A 23,451-nucleotide genomic window follows, 5' to 3' on the forward strand; every position below is an offset into this window, starting at 1 on the left:
TAAATACACCTCCAGCTTTAATAAAATACCCTTGTTTCCCCTCTGTATACGTGCACACACACAGACACACACCCCTAAACCCCACGCTGCTTCACGCAGCAGCAAATACCGAACACCGGGGCCCACGGGCTGACGGGCTACAGGCCTGCGGGCTCCCACAAGCCCATGTTTGTCTCCAAATCCTGCTCCCCCCCCCCAAAGCCCGCCCGTTCCCGTGACAGAGCCGCCTCACCAGCAGACCCTGAGCACCCATGGGCGCGCAGCACCCTGCTCCCGGCGGTGCCACCCCTGTCCCTCGTGCCACCAGCACCTGTGGCACGGCCGGCACCAGCGGTGGAGTCGTAACGGGGTCGCAGCCGTAATGGGGAGAGAAACCAGCACAAACCCCACGGTCCCACGGTCCGCTCCTTGCCCCCAGCGTGGAGCCGGGGCGGCCGCGCCGTTACCTGGGGGGACACCCGTGCCACAGCCCCCCCGCTAGACGCCCTTCTTGTCCTGCGTGGCCAGGAGCTGGGAGACGCAGTAGGGGATGAGGCCGACGGTGGCCAGGGGCACGGCGGCGCTCTTGCAGAAGGAGAGGACGTAGAAGAGCAGCTGCAGGTGCGAGGGCGGCCTGAAGGCGTCGAAGAGGTGCAGGACGAGCAGCGAGGCGGCGGCGCAGCCCAGGCGGAAGGGCAGCTGCCGGCCCTGCTTCCCCCGGCAGCTCTCCAGGTACATGTGGGAGTTGAGGGCCAGCCCCAGCCCGAAGAGGATGCCCAGGTTGCGGAGGAGGCTGGCGAAGGGGGTGGTGTCGATGTGGACCCACTCGGGGTGGGCGCACCACCTCTGCGCCTTCTCCAGGGTCCAGAGCAAGTCCACGCCGAGCGCCCGCAGCAGCAGGTAGAAGCCCAGGGCGAAGCTGAAGAGGAAGGTGGTGACGCCCAGGTACCTGCGGAGGCTGGCGTGGTAGATGGAGCGGACGTGCTGGAAGGTCTCGGCCACCACCATGCCTGCAGGGAGAGGAGGCACCGCTGCTCAGAGCTGGGGGGGCTCCGGGGGGGCTCCTGCGTGGTCAGGGCACCCCGACGGCCACCGCTGCACCCTGAGAGCCTCCAGCCCCTCGCCCTTTGGCCGCCTCTCCCCACGGCCCCCCCAGACACGGGCAAAGGCTCGTCCTGGAGGGCAGCGAGCACGGAGCCTCAGCTCTTCTGCTGCACGCGGCGGGGGGCCGGGAGGGGGCTGCTGTGGGGCGGAGGGGACCCAGCGGGCGCACTCACCGGAGAAGACCCCCGCGATGACCTGGTGGGGGAAGTGGGCGGCGATGAAGACTCGGGACAGACAGACGCAGACCTGGACCGCCCAGAAGCCCGTCCAAAGCGCCGTCCACAAAACCCTGCAAGGGGCAGAGGGGCTGCGTCAGCACCGGGGGGGTCGGCTCCTGCTGCCATCGGGGACCCCCGAGACGTGCCAATATGGGATCCGCTGCCTCCCTTTCATCTTTGGGGCAGCCCCAGCCCGGCCCCCAGTTTGGGCGCACAGCTTACCAGTACTTCAGCGTCTTCGACTGCCTCTTGCCCGACACGATGGAGAGCAGGGCGGTCACCATCACGTAGTACACGCCTGCTGCGCCCATGGCGTGGCCGGAGGGGCTCCCTGGGTGAGAAGGAAGCCCCCGGTCAGACCCCCTTGGGAGCAGGCTGTCCCCTGGGGCTCCCACACAGCGGGGTCGTGGCACCGAGCGCCCATCCCCAGGTGGGTGCCAGAGCAGCACGAGGAGCACGATTGTCCTGTCCGGCAATCAGGACAAGGCAGAGGGCAGCGACCACCCTCGATGGCTCGTGCCGAGGCCACTTGCAGCCCCAGGCCGGCTGCAACCACGGACAAAAAAATACCGACAGGGTTGCAGTGGGGCCGAGTGAGCCCCTTCCCCGTGGAGCTGCTGCCGGCACGCGGCTGAGCACGGCCCCAGCAGGATTTGTGCTGAGCCGCCACGTCTGCGCACACCAAGGGTAAAGGTCCGCTCCGCTCCGGGGCTGCCCTGCCTCCGCCCCACCAGGGCAAGGCGGTGGCCCCGCAGCTCGGTGATAACGGCTGAGATAACGGTCCCAGCCATGCCAACACCCACCCCGTGTGATCAGGACCCCTGGGTCCCATGGACAGAGAGTCCCCGTGCTCCCCCCCTGGGGTGGGGGACCCTACCGGGGCCGGTCTCGCAGGTGAGCGGGAACTGCTGGATGGCTGGGGTGGAGGCATTGCTGTAGTAGTCCGTCTCGTGCACCCACCAGTAGGGTCTCTCCCCAAACAGGATCCTGAAAAGAAAGGAGAAAGGGGTTTGGGGTGGGCCCGGGTCCTGGAACAGGCAGCACGGCTCCGGTCCCCGCTCTGGCGGGGAGCTGAAAGGGGCAAAGGACCCGCAGGGGGTCCAGGGCATCCATCGGGCACAGCACCCAGCTGGGTGTTCACAGCAGGCACTGCCCGGCCTTGTCCCCGTTATTCCTGAAGCAAGAACTTCCCAGGAGCAGGCAAACGTGCTGAGGAGAGGACGTCTGCTCCCCCCGTGCCTTTTCCAGGCTGAGAGCAGCCACCCCATGGTGCCAGCAGAGGGGGAAGCCACCCGGCCCCGTCACACGCAGCCAGCGTGGGCATCCCGGGGCATCCAAGCCCCAACCAGAGCACCCAGCGCAGCTCCCGAGCACCCTGCAGGGTGACACAGGGTGACACAGGGGACACAGCAGCCCCCAAGCCCCAGCACAACGCCAGGCGCCGGATGGCACAGCAGAGGTGGCACCGCGCTGGTCCCCTTGTGCCACCGGCACCACGTCCCGTGGCTGACACCGAGCCATGCCGGGCTCTAGCTGATGGCAGGGGGGGTCTGTGTGTCTGTCTGCAGCCGGCTGATTCCTGCCTGCCTTTGGGGAAGGGGGAAGAGCCTTTGCTGCAAAGCTCGGGGATGGAGAACGCCAACCATCACTGCCAGGCTTGCAGCCGAGCCGCAGGACCTCACGTCAGGGCTGGGTGCGCATCTGCCCCGCGTTAACGTGAGCCCAGCTGTGCTGGCACGCCCCGGGGGAGCCGCGGCGCAGGGCTACTCACCACTTGAAGACGAGGTTGAGCCAGTCCCCGATCACGGCCACCCAGATGAGCCGGATGCCCACCGGCTCGCAGAAATGGAACCAGAGAGGAAAAAGGACGAAAAAAGTGTTCCTGAGGTCGGCGGCGAAGGAGATGAAGAGGAACCAGTCCTGGGAGCCCTGGAAGTGCTCCTGCAGCCAGCGCGTGGCCTGGATGCCCGCGTCGTGCAGGACGTTCATGCCGGCCTCCATCCTCCTCCTCCTCCTCAGCTGCCTCCCGGCGGGTCCGGGCTGCCCCGCGCCGCGCCGCGGTTTTATACCCTGCGGGCTCGTGTTTGCTGCCGGCAGGTCGCTTGTCCCGGCGCCGATCTTTGGACCCAAAACCACTTTTGCCAAAGGTGCATCACCGGGGGGTTGTTACAAACATGTTTGGAAGGACTTACGTAAAAACAGGCAGCGGGGAGCGTGCCCGGCGGGTGCCTTAACCCTTCACCACCCCTTCCTTCTGCACTGCCAGGTGCCTCTGCTGCTCGGGGTGGGATTCTGCAGCCCCCCCCGCTCCTCCTGGCTCCCAATAAATCACTTTAACTGCTCCTAGTAGAACCCAGCATTTACTCTTTTAGCAGGGCAGAAGCTCAAGCACCTGCAGAGGGATGGAAAAATGCTGCTCCCATCCCCGGAGCCAAAACCCCTGCCTGGTGCACAAGCACCCTGCTGCCACGGCATCTGCCAGGCCGACTTAACCAGGTCTCTGCTCGTTGGGAACCTTTCCGAGCTGTTTTGGGAGCTCCTTGGAGGCTGAGAGCAAAGCTTGGAGAGGTGCTGGCTGCTGGCGATGCTGTCCTGAGCCCTGCGGGGTTTCAGGACCTGTGCAAATGAGGCATGGGGAGCAATCCTGCCCAGCACACCCCTGGGTTAACCCCTCCTGCCCTGCCAGACCCCATCCACAGTCATGGAGGTGAGGACATCCCTTGTCGTGCCGGGTCCCTGCCCGGGGCCTCTCCACCCCAGGCTCACGGTGCTGGCAGTTTTATCTCCCTCGTCCCCCCTGGGAGTTAGCAGCGAATGAGTAACACGGAGCTGGCTGCAGGGGCCCAGGACACTGGGGTCAGCCTGGCAGGAGAAACCCCATGTCCCAGGGGGACAAACCCCACATCCCAGGGGGACAAACCCCGTGTCCCAGTGCTGGCTGCCCGGCCGCTGCCGCAGAAAAACACGGCCCGGTGGTGTGGTGCGGGTGCCCATGGGGGGCAGGAGCAGACAACGGGGCGTTAATGATTAGCAGCCAGTGAAAACGCACCACTTATCTCTCTCCTCGGGAAAGTTCGGGTCAGGAGCCTTGAACCGCTCCCCGCTGCGGCCCTCAGAAGGCAGAGGTCACATCCAGGCAGCGAGTGGAGGCACCTGGGGGGCATCCTCCTCCTCCTCCTCCTCCTCCTCCTCCTCCCTGCCTGCCCCACGGTGACCAACACGACATCCTCCTCCCTGGGAGCACAGCCCAGACAGTGCTGGCTAAAGCCAAGGAAGGGTAAAACGTTGGCAAACGTCAGTCCGCTTACGGCAGCGAAGTGGTTCGGAGATGTGCCGTGAGATGCTGAGCTGTGAATGATGCTCATGCTGAGCTGATGCCACAGCAGAGCTGCAGCCGTGAGGGAGCACCGCGGCTGCTCTGCGAGGAGCTTTGCCTCGGCTCCAAGGAGCTGGGGCTTTCCTCGTGCTCCCAGGGAAGGGGAATGAGGGCATGGACCAGCTCCAGCCCCGTGCTCGGCCACTTTGGTGCAGGCTGGCAGGGTCCAGCCCCGCAGCAGCCTCCCTGTGCTGGCCACGGAGAGCCCCGATGCTCACGGGGTCACCCCCCTCCTGCTGAGCGGGGGATTCCCAGCCACAGCCAGTGAAAATAAAACCCCAAACCAGAGGGGAGCTGCTCGCCACCATCCTCCCAGCCCAGGATCCCGATGCCCTCGGGGAGACCAAAGCCTCCCTTTCCCAAATGGAGCAGAAGCTTGCATGGAAATGGGATTGCTCTTGCAAAACAAATTCCCCAACAGCTCATTTCAGGGTCCTCAGCCGAGAGCAGCTTTTGGCCAGCGCGAAGGAATTCAGCAAGCTTGGCTCCCGCGTCAAACATGTTTTGAAACAGTCGGTAATAAATTTTCCCTGAAAAGCTTCACTACAGAAAACGAGGGCAAAAGGTGCTGGGGGATGGGGACAAGCATGCGCCAGCCCCCTTGGAAAGCGCCACGACAGCAAAAACTGGGATCGCAGCTGGGAGAGGCCAGGAGCCAGGACGGGAACTGGGATCGGCGGCTCCCCTGCAGCCACAACAAGCCGGGGATGAGCTGGCAGCCCGGGACCTTTGTGCCCTGCGGTGACAGCAGCTGGCTGCAGGACTTGGTGTCCCAGTGGCTCCCAAGGCACCGGACACGGGCAGTGCACGCGCAGCGCACGCCCCATCACACCCGGCTGCCCCTCGGTGCCAAGGTTTCATCCAGAAGTTTCCCAGCCCGCCGCAGCGCCAGCAGCGGGGCCGGCGTCGCCTGCGTCAGCACGCGGGCAGAGTCCAGGCAGCGCCCGCAGACACAGGGAGCACGGCCGCAGCCGTCCCGGCACCCCCAGGACTGATGTCCCCAAGTGTAAATGCACCAACACCCCCAGGACGGATGTCCCCAGGTGTCACCTGGCCATGCAGAGCCACCCCCTCCCACCCCAAATCCTTTCCCTGTGCCGCAGCAGCTCAGCCCCGGTGCTATCCAAGCTCCCTGCCGGACACACGCTGCCATCAAATCTCCTCGAGGCCATCGTGGCACAACCTCGAGCAGCTCCCACAGCGAGGGCAGGTGCCCACAGAGCCCCCCCTGGGGATGCAGCAGCCGGCGTTTGGCAGCCGCAGCCACGTGCTGGGGCTGGGCAGTGGGGTCGGAGCCAAACCGTCCTCACCAAACCCATCCCGGTGCAGCGGGGACGGGCTCCCGGGTCCTGCAGCTGCGGCTGTGCACACGCCGGTGGCACCGGAGCAAGGGTCCCCACGCCGGGGGGGGTGAGCACACGGCGCGGGGCAGCAGCCAAGGCCAGGACCGATTAATCAGCCTCGGTACAGCTGTTACACATTAACTCCCTTGTTTGTCCCATATTTTGCGGCGGAGGCTGCTGCCAGTGCACGGGGTCCAAGAGCACGGCCGGTGCACGTTCACACGGCGGCGCTGGGCTCCGTGCCTGACCCCGGCCCTTCGCCCTCTCCGGTGGGCGCTGGCAGAGCGGCTCGGCACCGCAACGTCCAGGATCCGGCCACCAGCGGCACTGAGGCAGCTACGCAAGGGTTGGGTCAGAAAAAGCACTCGCGTGCCTCTTTATTGGAGCCGTCTCCGATTCCTGCAGCGCACTCACCCTGCGGGCACCCAGTGCAGCCCAGCGCACTGTCCCCATCCCCAGTTCCTGCCCCCCCCTCGTCCCCAGTTCCTGGCCCCCCCCAATCCCCAATTCCTGGCTGTCCCTGTCCCCAGTTCCTGGCTCCCCCATCCCCAGGTCCTGGCCCCCCCCAACCCCCAGTTCCTGGCGCCCCCATCCCCAGTTCCTGGCCCCCCCATCCCCAGGTCCTGGCCCCCCCATCCCCAGGTCCTGGCCCCCCCCAACCCCCAGTTCCTGGCGCCCCCATCCCCAGTTCCTGGCCCCCCCATCCCCAGTTCCTGCCCCCCCCATCCCCAGTTCCTGGCCCCATCGCTCAGCACCGCCGCAGCAGCTGAGCACCCAGCATCACCCAGAGCTGCAGCGGACGCATCCCTTGGGGGCTGCTGTCCCAAGGCAGTGCCTGAATGAGGACCACAGCACCCAGAGGGCAGCTGCAGCCTGGTCCCGAGCGGCTCCATCACCCAGGGGGCACCCACCTACCTTGGTGGGACGGAGCCCCGCACCCACGTCCCTGAGGAGGAGGAGGAGAGCAGGGCAGGTCCCGGTGAGCCGGCCGAGCACCCTCTGTCACCGAAACCCCTCCGAGGACGCAGCCCCATGGCCGGACGGGGGACATCCATGCCCGCGGGTGTCCCCGTCCCCATCAGAGCCTGCCGGGCGGTGGGGGCAGGCTGATGTTGAGGAAGCCCCCGTAGCGGAAGGGGGGCAGATGTGGGGCGCAGGCGGCCGCGGGCAGGCAGGCGAGGGGGTTGGTGCCGCACGCCTCCGCCTCCCGCTCGCTGCTGAAGTAGGTGCTGTCGGGCGAATCCACCGAGGGGTCCTCGTCAAAGTAGTTGTAGGGCCTCAGGAAAAAGCCGACGCTGTTCCCCACGGTCACCGTGTTGGGGATGTCCTCGGCGTGGGGGACGTGCAGGAACCCCACAGAAATCCAGGCGACCAGGTCCTGGGCACGCAGAGCACCCCGTCAGGCTGCACGGGAGCCTCCCAGCCCGGCCCCCAGCCCCATTCCCACCCGGTTTGGCCTCAGGCAGGCGAAGCCTCAGCCTGGCCAGGAGCAGCACCCACGGCGCCCAGCTCCCCTCACCTCGTTGGTGATGGTTTCGTTGTCGATGAAGTTGGCGAAGGCGACGGTGGGTGTCCAGGGGTCGTTCTGGTTGTAGACGCTGGTGCTGGTGGGCTCCTCTTCCTTCCTCCTGGTGACGGCCAGCTTGTACCTGTGGGAGAAGGGGGGGCTCATCCGTGCCCCCAGGCATCGCCACACAGGGATGGGACCCCGGGGCTGGCTGCAGCCCCAGCGCCTCGGGGGCTTTGCTGCCCCTGGGAGGCACAGCTCGGTGCTTCGCCTTCAGCCTCTGCCAGGTCTAACTCAAACAACCTCCCCCTTCCTTTTCACCCCGGTCGCGAGCCAACGCTGCGGTTAAACGAAGCGTTTTCCCAAAAAGCATCCTGTCCTCACGTGGAGATGTCAAGACCTGGGGGTAGCAGCACTGCTCTGGGAGCCCCGCTGCCCCCGCAGGGGAAAACACGTGTGATCGCTGGAAACTGAACTCATCTGGGGTCAGATTCCTGCATGGGAACTGTTATGAATGGATGCTGTTGAGCAACTTTTCTAGGGACTTTTTTCGGAGCCAAGAAACAGGCAGCTTTGCTGTTTAACCCTTCCTTGCAGCCGCGCTCGGCAGACCACGGGGAGGAGGAGACCACGATGGGGATGCGGTGACCGGGAAGAGGCTCAGCACCCGCAGGGGCTGGCACCAGAGGGTTCCCTTGTCACAGGACAAAAGGGCTCCCCGTGAACCACCCTCCCCTGGCCGTTTGCAGCCTGGGTGCCCCCGTTTGCTGCCCCAGCCCCACACCTACCTGCCCCAGCTGACGGCCCTCTCCATGGGGCTGCTGTCGGGCAGATGCTTCCCGGGGGAGCTGACCACCTGCAGCCGGTAGCTGCGCGCGTGTCCCCACCGGTTGGGCTTAGGGCCGGTGAAGGAGAGGTAACGGGGCAGGGGGGCGTCGAGGGGGAACGCCGCCTCATTCTCCCGCTCCAGCCTGTCCCGGCGGAGGAACGGCCGCTCGAGGCTGTTCTGCAGGCTCCAGGGGGCCTTCAGCTTCTCGTAGCCCATGTCCTGGGCCTCCAGTGAGTTCAGCTGGCCTGCGAAGCAAAAGGGAAAATCCCTTTGAGCTCCGGCCCCACCAGGAAACGCAGCCGGGGAGCTGCCCTGCTCTGCATCCCAGGAATACAGGCAGTACTTTTGCCCCTAAAGACACACTTTGTGTCCCATAACTCAACCTTTGGAGCCCCCAGACATGCCAAGCACAGGCAAAACCCTCTTGACCGCGCGAGTCGAGCCTTACCGTCGATGTCCAGGTCCACCTTGTAGTGGATGTGGTGGAGGTGCATCGTCCCCAGCGTGTGGGGCCCAACCTTGTTGCCGTAGTTGGTGCCTTCGCCGTGGAAGAAGGAGGAGCTGATGTAGCCGGTGGCGTGGACCCGGACCTCCACAGCCCCGTTGCTGTGGAACATGAAGTCCCAGACGTAGTCGTAGTTGATCAGGGTGGAGACGGCGCGGATGACCAGGACGCTTTTGCGCAGCCCGCCGTAGTACAAGGACTGCATGTCGGAGAAGTGGCGCCGCAGAGGGAGGGCGGCGTCGTGCTCGAAGATGCACAGCGAGTTCTGGTTCGTCCTGGGGACGTCCGACTCGGCCAGGTAGTGCCGGTCCACGTAGGTGGCCGTGTAGGGGCAGTCGACGCCCCGGACCAGCTCATAGGCAAACCTGCCGATGCCGAAGCTGCCGTCGAGGTAGCGGGTGGACATGCCTCCGGGGCAGTTGGAGCCGTACAGAGCTAGGGCTTCCTGCAGGCTCAGCTCGTAGATAATCCTCTCCCTGCGGTAACGGATGTCGAAGAGGCGCGGGCCGGTGTTGGGGTTCATGCCGAAGGCGATGCTCCAGCCCTGGAAGGTGACGTGGTTGTCTCTGATGCTGTAACGGGGACCCTGGGGCTCGTACTGCAGCGGCCCCGGGGCGCCAGGAGGGCGCCGGGGTCTCATGGAGCCCATCACCGTGGCATCCTGCGGCTTTTCCACCTGGATCACCTCCAGCAAGCCGGCCACGAAGGTGCCCTCCAGCTCCGCCATGCTGGAGAAGTAGCGCCCGTTGTAGAAGACCTGGCTCAGGTACCAGAGGGAGACGTCGAGCTCCCCGTGCTCCACCAGCACCTCCAGCCCAATCGGCAGCACGTAGTAGCCGGTGCCGACCACGGCGTGGAAGAGGACGAACCAGGAGGAGCGGTCCCCGGACTTGAAGCCGCGGGGGGCCGTGGTGAGCACGGCCAGGTCGGTGCCGTCGGAGGCGCAGCACACGGCGAGGAAGCGCGGTGCCTTCCTCAGCTCGTGCTGGATGAGGGCGCTGATGGCCACGTACTCCACGCCGGTAACAGGTCTGCGGTGGTACGGCACCTTCCCCCCGTACTTCTGCACCGTGACATCCCGGTGATACGTCGGCACCGGCAGAGGCCCCACCACGTACTCGGTGACGTTGGGGTCCGCCTGGTCCCCGAAGTACAGCACGGCCAGCGCCTCCCGGGGCGGGCGAGCCCCCCCTCCATCCAGGAACCGCAGCACCTCCGCCTTGGCAGGGAGCTGCACGTCCACGGAGGCGATGCAGTTGTCGGAGGGTTTGGCACGCGAGGCATCCACCAGCGGCACCCCGAGGCTGCCCTGCAGGTACCGCACCACCTGCGCCAGCTCCTCGGGCGTCAGATCGGCAAAGACCAGGCTGCGGCCATCCTCCGGGACCTCGGGCTCCGGGGGCTGGTGCTGGCAGGTGCCGGGGGCCCGTCCCCTGGTCAGCAGCACGCAGACCAGGGCGAAGATCGTGGCCAGAGCCAGGAGGAGCAGGATGAGCGCCGTTTTCACGTTCATGGCTGCTGCAGTGGGGCAGGGCGGGCTTTCCAGCCGCGAAACTCTCCAGGACCTGCAGCAGCAGCAGGGGCTGGTGGGGTTGTGGGGTTGGTTGGTTGTTTGTTTTTTTTCTCCCCGTTTTTCCGCTCCGGGAACAGCCCAGACGAGCTCGCAGGGAGGGCGTAGGGTGATGTTCTCGGACGTGCCTGGGATTTGCTGGGAACCATAAAAGGCAACTTGGCTCTGCTTCCCCCGGCGGGTCACAAATTTAAATAAACCTCATTCTTCTGCACCCGTCCTTCCCGTCCCGTCCCGCAGGCTACGCTGCAGCCCTCGGGCAGCACAGATCTGGACAGCGGGGAGAAGCCAGAGCTCCTCCCAGCACCTCCTTCCCTCCACACCCCAGCAGAGCCCGCGGGGCCACTGCTGCCCTGCACCGAGCCCAGTGCCCAGCCCTGGACCCCCCCCCGTCCAGCCCCACAGAGCTTCAGCATCCGTCCCCCCCCAGCAGCCACTGCTGGAAGCCGTAAGAACGAGACAGGCAGGATGGATAGCACCGCATCTTTTCATTTTGTTTTTAAAACCTGAGATAGACACTACATGGGGTTCACTGCTACAGCAGAGGAACAGGATTTTCTCGCTTCCCCCCCCCGCCCCATCCCCAAAACAGACCCGGATTCAGCAATTAATGGAGATAAATCAGGCTGCCGCCTGGCAGCGCGCCAGGACAATTACGCTCCCCTTGCGCCGAGCACTAAATTAAAAGCAACTATAAAAAGTGAAGTTACAACTGGAAAAAAAAATCCACTTCACTCAAAAAAACTGAAAATCCCTAACAGGTTGGTCAGCCTCGTGGCTCCCGGAACATTAAAGCCTGCTTGTATTTTTGAATCCGTCGTAGGTGAACGGGGGGAAGTTGGGCAAGCAGGAGGCTGTTTTGGGCAGGCACGCGATAGGGTTGACCTCGCACGCCGTGAAGTCCTGCTCACTGGTGAAAAAGATGCCGTCGTGCGAGTATATGGAGGGGTCCAGGTCGTAGTAGTTGTAGGGGCGCAGGAGAAAGCCGACCGAGTTCCCCACCGTGGCGGTGTTGGGAATGTCCTCCGAGTGTGGGATGTGGAGGAAGCCAGCAGTTATCCAGGCCACCAGGTCCTAGGCAGGAGGAGTTACATCACCCTGGTTATTTTGGACTGAAAGCTGTGCCTGGACCACAGAGGGAGCCTTAGTGGGCACCCACAGCCCACAGGCGCTCACACCCCCTCCCCGGAGCTGCTGCTGTCCCAGCTGAGCCCACGGGCAATGCACGGACAACGCACGGCCAGAACCAGCAGCTCCAGCTCCTGCTCAGCCCCACGGTGGGCACCACGGCCCCAGACCCCGCTCACCTCGTTGGTGATGGTTTCGTTGTCGATGAAGTCGGCGAAGGCTACGGTGGGCGTCCAGGGGTCGTTCTGGTTGTAGATGCTGGTGCTGGTGGGCTCCTCTTCCTTCCTCCTGGTGACAGCCAGCTTGTACCTGAGGACAAGGACGCGGATGAGACTGGCTCCCCAGAGCCTGCAGAGCACCAGGCTGGTCCTCTGCAGCAACCCCAACCCTGGGGAGCCTCTGCCCCATCCCTCTCCACGGGGAGCATGCCCGTGATGCCTCCCCAGCCAGATGCTGGAGGCATCTTGGAGAACCTGGTGCCACCATCGCAGCATCCTGACCTTGCCCAGCTGATGGCCCTCTCCATGGAGCTGGCTTCGGGGACGTGGTCCCCTGCAAAGCTGACGATCTGGATCCTGTAACCCCGCTGGTGGCCCCACTTGTTTTTGCTGTTGGCCGCGAAGTAGATGTATCTGGGTATCTTGGACTGGAGCCGGAAAGCCGCCTGGTCCTCCGTGTCCAGGACTCTCTTGGTGAGCCGCGGCCGCTCGATCTGCTGCTCAGGGTTCCAGGGAGCCCGCGCCATCTCGAACGCCATGTCGTGAGCCACCAGGGAGTTCTTCACCCCTACGAGGACACAAAGTGGCTGAGGAACTTCCCTGCAGCCAGAGCCCGCTCCCCCCATCCTCCCCTCCTGCACCCCAGGCTCCAAGCACCGCTCCCCAGCGGCACGCTGCGTGCCTTTACTTATCGTCTACGTCTGCCTAACCCAGGCAACACCACTCTGTGGCATGCAGTGCCGTCCCTGGGGACCAGAAGAAGGAAACCTCGATGGGCAGAAGAACCAGTTTGCTTCCCTGTGAGAGCCCAGCTTAATTAGCCCATGCGCCTGATGGCCCGGGCGCTGTTTCTGCTCATCAGCACGCATCCTGCGAGGACGCGCCAGGAGGAGCACAGGCTCCGAGCGCATTTGCACATCAGAAAAGTGGAGCAGCTCTGGTCTGTCCACAAAGGGGATGCGTCAGCCAGGGGCTCGGAGCAATGGGAGAGGCAGATAAACGGGGACGGGATGGCAGAGAGCTGGCTGAGAGAGCTCGAGGGCCAGCACGGTGCTGGCAGAGGGGCCCTGTGCACGGACCCCAGCAGCAAACCTCTGCTGGCCTCCAGCCGAGCCTCCAACCCCCAAAAAAACTTGGACCAGAGCCTTGGGACCTGCACTTGAGGTCAGTGCCAGAACCTGCCAAAGAGGACCCATGCACAGCCACCACGGTGCTCGTTTTCATCCTCTTTCTGATGCGAACGAGACTTTGAACTCCACGCCTCCCCTTCCAGCAACAAGCAGCCACAGTCTGAGAATTCACATGCCCTTTTTCTGTGTTTAGGGTTTCGCAATCCACACCCCACTTTTTGAGTATTTCTGTTTAAAAAGAAAAAACTCATCCTAAAGGGGGAAGGCCCCGACCTCCGCAGCTCTATGGGAGCACATCGCCCTGCCCCATGCGTGGAAAGAAAAACCTATGTAAGGCCCACAAAACACAGAGTTTGGAGAGCCGATAAGCATTCGTGGAGGGCACAAAGCAGAGACAAGACCCAGACCTACCTCCCACATCCAAGTCCACCTTATAGTTGATGGAATGGGTTCGTATCGTCCCCAGCGTGTGCTCCCAGACCCTATTGCCGTACCGCAGACCATCCCCATGGAGAAAGGACGAACTCGGGTACCCCGTGGCCTGGACTTTGGCCTCGATGGCCCCGTTCTGGTAGAAGATGAAGTCCCACACGTAGTCGTGGTTGCCCAGAGACGTGATGGAGCGCAGGACCAGCGCGGAGTTGACCAGCCCGCCGTAGTAGAGAGACTGCAGGTTGGAGAAGTGGCGCCGCAGCGGGGAGCCCAGGTTCTGCTCGAAGACGCAGAGGGCATTTTTAATCGTTCTGATGTCCTGGGAATGAGCGAGATAGTGCACGTCCACGTAACTCGCTAAATAGGGGCAGTCGACCCCGCGCACCAGCGGGGAGCTGTAGCGCCCGATGCCGAAGCTCCCGTCCATGTACCGCGTCGACATCCCCCCGGGGCAGTTGGAGCCGTACACCGACAGCGCCTCCTGCACGCTCAGCTCGTAGACGACCCTCTCCCCCTTGTATCGGATGTCAAACAGCCGCAGGCCCGTCTTCACGCTCATCCCGAAGGCGAAGCTCCACGCCTGGAAGGCGACGTGGTTCTTCCTCAGGCTGTAGCGGGGACCCTGGGGCTCGTACTGCAAGGGGAACATCGCAGCCCAAGGCGCTCGGGGTCTCATGGACGAGAAGTCCCCGTCCGGCGGCGCTTTCCTCACCTTCTCCACGCTGATGCGGCCCTGCACGTAGGCGCTCTCCAGCTGAGCCATGTCCCTGTAGTACTGCCCGTTGTAGAAGACCCTGCTGACCGCCCACTGGCCGATGTCCAGGCTGCCGTGGTCCACCAGCACCTCCAGCCCCACGGGGTGCAGGAAGAACCCGCTCACGTTCTGGAAGACGACGAACCACGACTTGCGGTCCCCGGACCTGAACCCGTGAGGAGCCGTGCTTTGAAACGCCACGTTGGTGCCGTCATAGTCAAACACTTCTTGTAGGAAGGTGGGGGCTGCAGCGAACGCCACCACCTTCAGGAAGGCTCCCACCTGCTCGTACTCACTGCCCAGCATCGGTCTGCGGTGGTACGGAACCCTCCTCCGGTACTTCTGCACCGTGACGTCCCGGTGATACGTTGGCACCGGCAGAGGCCCCACCACGTACTCGGTGACGTTGGGGTTTGCCTGGTTGCCAAAATGGAGCACAGCCAGCGCCTCCCGGGGCGGGCGAGCCCCCCCTCCATCCAGGAATTGCAGCACCTCTGCCTTGGCAGGGAGCTGCACGTCCACGGAGGCGATGCAGTTGTCGGAGGGTTTGGCACGCGAGGCGTCCACCAGCGGCACCCCGAGGCTGCCCTGCAGGTACCGCACCACCTGCGCCAGCTCCTCGGGCGTCAGATCGGCAAAGACCAGGCTCTGGCTCCTGGACCCCGTCTTCTCCGCGCTGCGGGGCTGGGACTCACAGCCGGGCGATCGCCTCCCTCTGCTCAGCAGCATGCAGGAGAGAATGAAGATGACCACCGCCGCCCCGAACAGGAGGACGTAGGGGAGCCTGGGGTTCATCTCTCCGAGCGTCGAGACAGCGCACGGGGCTCGGCTGCGGCGTCCAGACTGCGTCCCTCACCTGCAGCCCAAGCTCTTAATTCAGTCACCGGCCGTGGGCGTGAAGGCGTCGCTTCCGATGTGGGGAGGAAACCTGGAGCTCACCGGCGACTCCGCGCGCAGCTCCCAGCTCCCAGCCAGTTCTGCCTGTTCCCTCCCCACCCCGGGCGCACCGAGCTGGGCAGCTGGCGCCCGACTCCCGCCCCGGGTTACCCGGCGGTTTCCCTGCTGCAGGGCAGCACCGGGGCGTTTGCTCATCCCAGGGCATCTCCCGGGACGCCCTGTCCCATCTCACGGATGCTCCGTGGATCCGGCACGCACCCGATGGGGCCAGCACCCAGCCTGAAGCACGAGCTGCCCAGATCCAGCGCCCCTCCTGCCTGCCTCGTCCCGTGCTGGACCAAGGAGCTCGGTGGGGACTGCGAGGGCTGTGGGTACGGGATGGGGAGCACGGCGATGCCACGGGGCTGGCTCAGCCGGGTCGGCTCCTTCTGCAACACGGGCACCGCGTGAGCTGGTCCTGCCTGGTGCTCCAGGAGAGCCCAAGAGCCCCCGGCTCCCCAGCACCGCCACAGCTCCTCTCCCTGTCGCCTCCGAGTCCTTCCTCGCCCTAAGGGAAGGGACCTGGCTCCTCCAGTTCTGGCGCTGGCAGAAGGGCTGAGATGGGAGGAAGCTCCCTGGTGAGATCAGGCGGCGTTTGCCAAACCCCAGCAGTAACCGCAAGCAGTACCAGCTGCGGGCGGAGGGGCTCATGAGGACGGGCAGCTCACAGGACTGATCCAGCCCCCTCCAGCCCCTCTCCCCCCATCCCAGCCCACGGCCCCCACCAGGACCCTGGGGCAGGAGCCGGCAGGGACTCAAAAGGGCCTGAAGAGGAAGGCTGTGCCCTTCTGTGTGCACACCTGGGGGACGCAGCCCCCTCCTCTGCCAGACCCCCTGCAGCCAGGGGGGTGCCGAAAGCTCCTGCGAGGGCAGCCCCACGTTAGGGAGAGCCGAGGACAGCTCACCCGGCCACCACAGTCCTCGTCATGGCTGACTGGTAGGGACCGAGCTCGAGGCACAGGGCAGGGGCTGAAACCACTACAGCTCTGCACCAATTTTCCGCCACAGCATTAATTTAGGAGCTTCTGGTTTGTCTCACTTCCAGCGAGGGCACACTTGCCCGTTTCCCCTGCAATGCGAGGAACCTGTGCCGGAGAGGCTCTGCTGTGCCCCGCTCCAGATTTGCTTTACAGGGTTTGGGGTTGCGAGGACTCCTCTCGAGCACCACACGTTGCTTCTAACCCCGGTGCTCGGGACAAGCTCTCCCTTTCCCTCGCCAAGTGGACCAAGGCTGGGGCTGACACAATTCTCCAGAGCTTTCCAGCCAGGGCTCTGGGTCTGTAAACAAAGCGGGGAAAAGCAGGGACACAGCAGCCACAGCTTCGGACCTTGCCACCACGCAGGAACTCTGTTTTAGCACGTTTGTGAGCCCTGTTTACAGGAAGGGCACCGGTGTCAGCCCTGCTTTCGGCCACGGATGACAGCCACAGCATTTCTCAAGGCCACACAAATCCTGGGGACAGGGGGGCACGACCCCGTTGCACGCAGAGGACGCGTGCCACTCCTGACCCGGTGTCACCTGCAGCTCCCGGCCACCAGCCCCGTGCCCAGCAGGGCTGAGAGGAGCCGCATTTCTTCTCCAGCGGGCACAGACGCAGCCCCCGACCCGCCGGTGGCCTTGCAGGTTTTCTCCTCCACCTTTTACAGGAGCAGGTTTCGGCGACAGACACCCAACACCGCCAGTCGTTGCCTGCTGCACCCAGTGCTGCCCCTGCACTGTCCTGAGCTGCGGGTTCTGGATCAGTCCCGGAGGGGAAATAAACCCCGTGCATCCAGCCCGCGCATCCCAGCGTGGCCGTTTCGCCCTCGGCTGCAGCAGAGAGCTGCTCCTGCAGGGACCCGCTGTCAAAAGCCCTGCCCACATGGAGGAGCGGGGATTTCTCCGTCTCTCTGCAACAGCTTCGCAGCTGGAGGCTCAGGATCCAACTGAGGAGGGTTTCCTCAAAAGGGAGGCAGGGACCGAGCTGCCAGAGGTCAGCCCCGCGGTGCTGCCACCCTGCCGCGCGCCGGGCAGAGGAGGCACGGGCAGGACTTTTCCGAGTTGTTGTAAGGAAAGTCCCAAAGCAGCGCCAGGCGTTGCAGGAGCGGCTCACACCTCCACTCCTGCAGACAGCGCCGCGTCTGCCCCGTCTGTCTGGCCACGCTTATGGCAACACACCCCGTGCCAGACGTGAGGCCTCAAGGAAACTCAAACGTTTGGCAGCCGCTGCCTTTCCATGCTTTCCCCGAGCTGAACACAGAGCTCCCAGACAACTCCCTCTGCCTCCAACTCCATGACCTGGACAGACTATTTAACACATAGAAAAATAACTTTGCAGTGAAGTAAGAGGTTGAGAGAGCGAAAAAGCAGAGATCAGATGTCAGTTAGGAGGGACTCCACGGACCAGGAGGCAATCCCCCCAAAAAGCTCTGGGGTTTACCACTGTAACGGCAGGAGTTAGAGGAAGACCCAGACCTACCTCCCACATCCAAGTCCACCTTATAGTTGACGGAATGGGTGTGAATCGTCCCCAGCGTGTGCTCCCCGACCCTATTGCCGTACCGCAGACCATCCCCATGGAAAAAGGATGAGCTCGTGTACCCCGTGGCCTGGACTTTGGCCTCGATGGCCCCGTTCTGGTAGAAGATGAAGTCCCAGACATAATCGTAGTTGCCCACGGTTGTGATGGAGCGCAGGACCAGCGCGGAGTTGACCAGCCCGCCGTAGTAGAGAGACTGCAGGTTGGAGAAGTGGCGCCGCAGAGGGGAGCCCAGGTTCTGCTCGAAGACGCAGAGGGCATTCTTAATCGTTCTGATGTCCTGGGAATGAGCGAGATAGTGCACGTCCACGTAACTCGCTAAATAGGGGCAGTCGACCCCGCGCACCAGCGGGGAGCTGTAGCGCCCGATGCCGAAGCTCCCGTCCATGTACCGCGTCGACATCCCCCCGGGGCAGTTGGAGCCGTACACCGACAGCGCCTCCTGCACGCTCAGCTCGTAGACGACCCTCTCCCCCTTGTATCGGATGTCAAACAGCCGCAGGCCCGTCTTCACGCTCATCCCGAAGGCGAAGCTCCACGCCTGGAAGGCGACGTGGTTCTTCCTCAGGCTGTAGCGGGGACCCTGGGGCTCGTACTGCAAGGGGAACATCGCAGCCCAAGGCGCTCGGGGTCTCATGGACGAGAAGTCCCCGTCCGGCGGCGCTTTCCTCACCTTCTCCACGCTGATGCGGCCCTGCACGTAGGCGCTCTCCAGCTGAGCCATGTCCCTGTAGTACTGCCCGTTGTAGAAGACCCTGCTGACCGCCCACTGGCCGATGTCCAGGCTGCCGTGGTCCACCAGCACCTCCAGCCCCACGGGGTGCAGGAAGAACCCGCTCACGTTCTGGAACAAGACGTACCAGGTGGCCCGATCTCCAGACTGGAAGCCACGGGGAGCAGCAGTCACCGCTGCCAGGCTGGTCCCGTCGTACTCCATCACCTGACGCATGAAAGACGGAGCCGCAGGGAACACCTGGCTCTTGAAGAACCCTGCGATCTGTTGGTACTCAACAGCCAGCGTCGGTCTGCGGTGGTACGGCACCTTCCCCCCGTACTTCTGCACCGTGACGTCCCGGTGATACGTCGGCACCGGCAGAGGCCCCACCACGTACTCGGTGACGTTGGGGTCCGCCTGGTCCCCGAAGTACAGCACGGCCAGCGCCTCCCGGGGCGGGCGAGCCCCCCCTCCATCCAGGAACCGCAGCACCTCCGCCTTGGCAGGGAGCTGCACGTCCACGGAGGCGATGCAGTTGTCGGAGGGTTTGGCACGCGAGGCGTCCACCAGCGGCACCCCGAGGCTGCCCTGCAGGTACCGCACCACCTGCGCCAGCTCCTCGGGCGTCAGATCGGCAAAGACCAGGCTGCGGCCGTCCTCCGGGACCTCGGGCTCCGGGGGCTGGTGCTGGCAGGTGCCGGGGGCCCGTCCCCTGGTCAGCAGCACGCAGACCAGGGCGAAGATCGTGGCAAAAGCCAGCACGAGGAGGACGAGCGCGGTTTTCATGTGCATGCCTGCTGCTGGTCCTCAGGCTCTTCCCGAGCAGGGTTTCTAACTGCTGCCTCCGTCAGTTTAACGCTGCACTGGATGGATTAGCACGGAGAGCACAAAAGGCTGGGAGAGGCGAGGGGAGGAGATCTGAAATTCGTTGTGACCAGAAAGGGCAGACCTCACTCAGCTGCAGCCTGCCCTGAGTTCCTCCAAGAGCAGTGCCCTGAAAGAACCAGTGGAGATGCAGGGTCAGTGACTCAGACGAGCTTCACATCATTCTGTTGCTTTTTCAGTCCAGCCCAGCCTCCTGAAGCTGCTTGTAAAAGCGAGGATCCTGCAGGCAGCCCGAGGTGGCTGGGACCACTGCGAGCCTCTCACAGGCTGGGAATTGGTGCCACGCTGCAAATTTCACTTCTTTGCAACTCACCGAATTTCCTTGTTTACCGGGCTGCTTCCTTGTAAACGTTCCCCCTGGCAGCACCATTTCAAGCTTGGAGGTGCTTTTTGTTTTACTTTTTTGAATCTTCCACGTGGAAGCCTCTGCTGAGAACACATCCATCTGTGTAGTAGTAGGAAAACTTTGGCAGGCACGGAGAGATGTAGTTCAGGACGAGATTCAGGTCCCAAGGCGCTGCGAACAACTAGCCCTTAGTTTGCACCTCTGAGCAGCCCTTAACTAATTAATCCCCCCGAATTCCACTGAAACGAGATCAAGCAGCTTTCGCCTCTGCCTCAAATTCGAACACAAACCGAGGCGCAGCTTCAGAGAAGCTCCCTCGAGGACAAGGCCAACCTTGTTCCTCCAGGACAGCCTCCCAGAGGTAGCGAGAGCCGCCCTCAGCCGCTGCTGCTCTCGGAGCATCACCAAAAACCCTCGGCCGGGAAGGACCGAGCAGGACCGCGGCTGCTGGGGGCAGACGAGACGCACCACAACCCCCGCCTGCCCCCGAGCTGGTGCCGAGAAGCACGACGAATCCAAGAGAACCAAGGCTGGAGATTCGACCCAACGTTTCCACTCCGGCTGCCAGCCTCACCTCGCCTCACCCTAGCCTTCCCTTCCTCCCCTGTCAGAGTTTCCTGGTGGGAGACGGGCCCTCCTCCAGCCCGCAGCTCTGCCTCGCGTCCTTCCTCCGCCGCGGGGCTTTGCCCTGGGCTCAGCCTCTCCTCGGCCTCGCTTACCAGATACCACGCTGGCAGGCGGAAAGCCCCGTGGCTTTGGGACACGCTCCATCATCCTCACCACCACGGGCAGCTCTCAGCCTTCTTTAGCCTCAGCTGCAGCTGTGCAGGCAGGGGAGAAGCACGGCCGCTCTGCGTCAGCGCGACTACGCCTCTGCTCGGCCGCTGGTGCACCAGCAGAGCCCCCGGAGCCACGGCAGTCCTTTCACGGGGCCGGAGAAGGGATCGCTCTGCAACACGGACACGAGCAATGGGAAGAGACAGGACAGGTGATAAAAAGCCCTCGGCTACGCAGAACGCGACAGGTTTCAGCTTTGCTCTGCTCTCACCGACTTTCCGCCGGCCTCTGATGGCAGGAGATGCCTGAGCAGCCCCGGATTGAGCACACAAGCGTCGATTTCCAAGTCAGCCTTCCAACCCATGAGGTCAACAAGGCTTTGAGGGTTACTTGGAGTTAGGGCTGAAAGAAGAATTCCCTTCTGGTGCAAGCCTAGAGCACGGTGCCCCATTTCAGGGGTACCACCGAGCTGGGACTGCTGCACAAACCCCGGAGGCTGCACGCACCACGTCCACGTTTCCTTGAAGCACAAAAGAACAGCTAATTTACTTTAGACTTTGCCTCTTGGGTTTGCATCCCAAGGCCCTAAAAGTCGAGGCATACGCTGCAATTACAGCCTGTCATTTTCCGAGCAGCACAGCCGTAGTTTAAGAGAACTGGATAAGCTCCACAGGCCTTACGCTGCCCCGCAAATCACAACTCAGCCCTGCAGCTTGCCTGTCAGATGGCTGAAAATAAAGTGTGGGAACGCTTATTTCTGTGCACGCCGGGTGTTTGGAAGGCAACAAAAGCACAGAAGCCCCAACCTGCAATGACGTCCCCGTGACGAACGAGTCCGCAGCACGCAGCCCAGGGCCGCAGGGTACAGCTGGCACGAACGAAGCTCCCTGTGCTGCCTCTGCCATGGGTCTCACGTCTAATAGCACGTTATTTAACGCTATTTTCAAGCTGAAGGCTTTTTTTAAAGTCTATTACAAGAATCAGCCCGCGCTTTCTGGAGGCTCTGCTGCAGAATAAACACGAGAGCCCCGAATCCGTCGCAGCAGCAAGCTCAGGAAGCCGAGCAGTTCACTGAGCCCGCAGAGCCACGAAACCTGCATCGACACTACGGGATGAAAAGCCAGCGGGGGATCTTTAAGGGCCACACGGGAGCTGCTCGTGCACCTTCTCCAGGAGAAACCCGAGGCGACTTACAGCAAACCTAGAATTTTATAAATTACACGTCTCACCACCGGCAGCGCAACTTGTTTACGACCTGTTTGGTGCACATACCTCGACTCAGCTCACCAGTCTGACTGCCCCGTCACGCTGTCCCGCACCTAACACGGAGCATTTCCATCCTCCTGCTGTTTATTTTGGCTGCTTATTTTGCTGTTTATTTAGGTGCTGCCATTAGCACAGCTTCAATTTGGTGAGCTGCCCGCACCTCCCCAACAAACCACGGCGGCGGCGGCGAGCTCGCCGCGCTTCGCTCACGCAGAAAGGTGGAGGCGGCAAAAAATAGTCCCCGAAATTTATGGGAACCAAAAGCGGAGACAGGCAGCCTTCGGCTCAGGGAAACTCTGAGTCAGCGGCTGCCATGCAGCTGGGTAAGGAGTACAGTAGAGAAAATCCTTTGCCGGTTCTCCTGACGTGAGCGCGAAGCTGACGCCGAGCCAGCCCTCAGCCCCCGGCACGCTCCCCCTCTCATCTCGTTCGCTCAGCTCGTGCAAAGTGTTCTGGTGGAAATTGCTTGGCCCTTACTCACGCTGGCTGCACTGTTTGTGTCTGCACACCACCGCTGTGCTTTTATTCTCCTTCCAAAGCTTTAACCTGCGCTGCAAACACAGGCTGCGATGTCTCCGCAAGCTGAAGCGGAGCCCCGACAGCGTGCTGCCGCCGCCGCTCCTGGAGGGCAGAGCGGAGACCTCCGCAGCGAGGGGCGAAGATCCCAGAGGAGAAACCCTCCCCTGCTCCCGCGGATGGAGTATGGAGGTTGCTCCCTGCCAACACCCAGCACAGCAGCCCTGGGCGCTCCATCCCTCGCTGAATGGGGGGCTCCTGCGTGCCCCCTTCCTTCATTTCCCCCTGCTGCTGCGCCGCGCCGAGTCCTGCCCACAGCAGCCCCTCCAGCTCCGGCTGCAGCCCCCCCAGCCCCAGGGACCGGCGTTTTCAGCTCCGTTCCCCCCCTTTCCCTGAGCAGCAGGATTTGCCCACGACCACAGGAAGCACCGTGAGGCGGGAAGCGGCCGTCCACAGGCTGCTGCTGCTGCTCCTGCTCCGAGCAGGGAGATTTCGAGGTGGCCAGGCCAGGGCTCACCGGGCCACCCGCAGCTCCTCGGGCTGACCGCGGGCCCCACCTAGCGGCACCCAAACCGGGGAGGGACCGAGCCTCCGGGTCACAGCGGGGGCTGGACACCGGCAGCTGGCAGAAGGGTGCCAGGGGAACGCAACATGCCGGGGGATGAGGCAGCGAGAGCAAGGGCATTCCTCTGAGCGGAGCAGGGGACGCTTTGGCCCACGGAGATTAGGGAGAGGAGTTTCCTTCGGCAGCAGGTGAGCGTGGCAGGTACCAGGTGAGGCACTCGGGTGCCTGCCCCACACACAGCGGGGACGCGGGCGCAGCCCCGCTGCTGCTCTCCGAGCAACGTCACGCAAATCTCCGTGTGACCCGACACGGCCCGAGCGCGGCACGCAGGGCAAGAACGGGAGCGATCGCAGCAACCCCAGGTCCCCGGGCCTAACGTAAGGCACGCTAAAGGGATAGGAAGGACCTACAGAGCAACACACGGCAGCATACAACGGTCAAAATGAGGCATGAGAACGCACGGAGGGAGCGAACGGACGGGAGGAAGGCAGGGCTGAGAACAGACACTGACGTGGCACAGCGTGTGTAAGAGCTCGGTATCACAGACGAGGGGCTAGCTTAAAAGAATTCAAAGTACCTCATTTTAATTTCTTGACATGGTAAAAGTTTACATACTTTCCTCTGGCAAAGAGAGCCCGACAAATCAAAAGGAATCGATACAAAGAAACACAAGGGGAAGTGCTGCTCCCAGACAGCAGCCGGAACGCAGTTGGTTTGTTACTGAATATTTATTAGCGGGAAGACTAAGAGTTGACTTACTACAAACAACAACAGAAGAGTCTAGAAAGGGCCAGCGGCCCTCCGCACTCCGGGCAAATCCCTGGGAAACCAGC

The 23,451-nt window shown here is 63.2% G+C and overlaps 3 protein-coding genes across 6 annotated transcripts; all 3 read right to left on the reverse strand.

The window, feature by feature from the left end:
• Positions 1-6,560, reverse strand: G6PC1 (glucose-6-phosphatase catalytic subunit 1). Its single transcript, XM_048051842.2, has 5 exons — positions 3,073-6,560; positions 2,179-2,288; positions 1,524-1,632; positions 1,257-1,372; positions 1-989 (listed from the first exon to the last, which is right to left on the reverse strand). The coding sequence occupies exons 1-5, from the start codon at positions 3,300-3,302 to the stop codon at positions 478-480; spliced, it is 1,077 nt and encodes a 358-aa protein (XP_047907799.2). The 5' UTR covers positions 3,303-6,560; the 3' UTR covers positions 1-477.
• Positions 6,561-6,705: 145 nt separating this feature from the next.
• Positions 6,706-10,624, reverse strand: LOC106048002 (amine oxidase [copper-containing] 3-like). The gene is made up of 4 exons (XM_048051858.2): positions 8,805-10,624; positions 8,316-8,601; positions 7,540-7,669; positions 6,706-7,398 (listed from the first exon to the last, which is right to left on the reverse strand). Exons 1-4 carry the CDS (start codon positions 10,372-10,374, stop codon positions 7,099-7,101), a joined length of 2,286 nt encoding a protein of 761 aa, XP_047907815.2. The 5' UTR covers positions 10,375-10,624; the 3' UTR covers positions 6,706-7,098.
• Positions 10,625-10,899: 275 nt separating this feature from the next.
• On the reverse strand, positions 10,900-22,338 carry LOC106048001 (amine oxidase [copper-containing] 3-like). 4 transcript variants are annotated; one of them, XM_048051861.2, is made up of 4 exons: positions 21,544-22,338; positions 12,060-12,345; positions 11,739-11,868; positions 10,900-11,505 (listed from the first exon to the last, which is right to left on the reverse strand). In XM_048051861.2, exons 2-4 carry the CDS (start codon positions 12,314-12,316, stop codon positions 11,221-11,223), a joined length of 672 nt encoding a protein of 223 aa, XP_047907818.1. In that variant the 5' UTR covers positions 12,317-12,345; positions 21,544-22,338; the 3' UTR covers positions 10,900-11,220. The 4 variants fall into 4 exon arrangements, with proteins under 4 accessions (XP_047907818.1, XP_066837887.1, XP_047907816.1 ...); XM_066981786.1 differs by lacking the exon at positions 21,544-22,338 and adding an exon at positions 17,489-21,488; XM_048051859.2 differs by lacking the exon at positions 21,544-22,338 and adding an exon at positions 13,319-17,425.
• Between the last annotated feature and the right edge of the window lie 1,113 nt (positions 22,339-23,451).

Source organism: Anser cygnoides, chromosome 22, assembly GCF_040182565.1.
Source record: "Anser cygnoides isolate HZ-2024a breed goose chromosome 22, Taihu_goose_T2T_genome, whole genome shotgun sequence".
Classification (NCBI taxonomy): domain Eukaryota; kingdom Metazoa; phylum Chordata; class Aves; order Anseriformes; family Anatidae; genus Anser; species Anser cygnoides.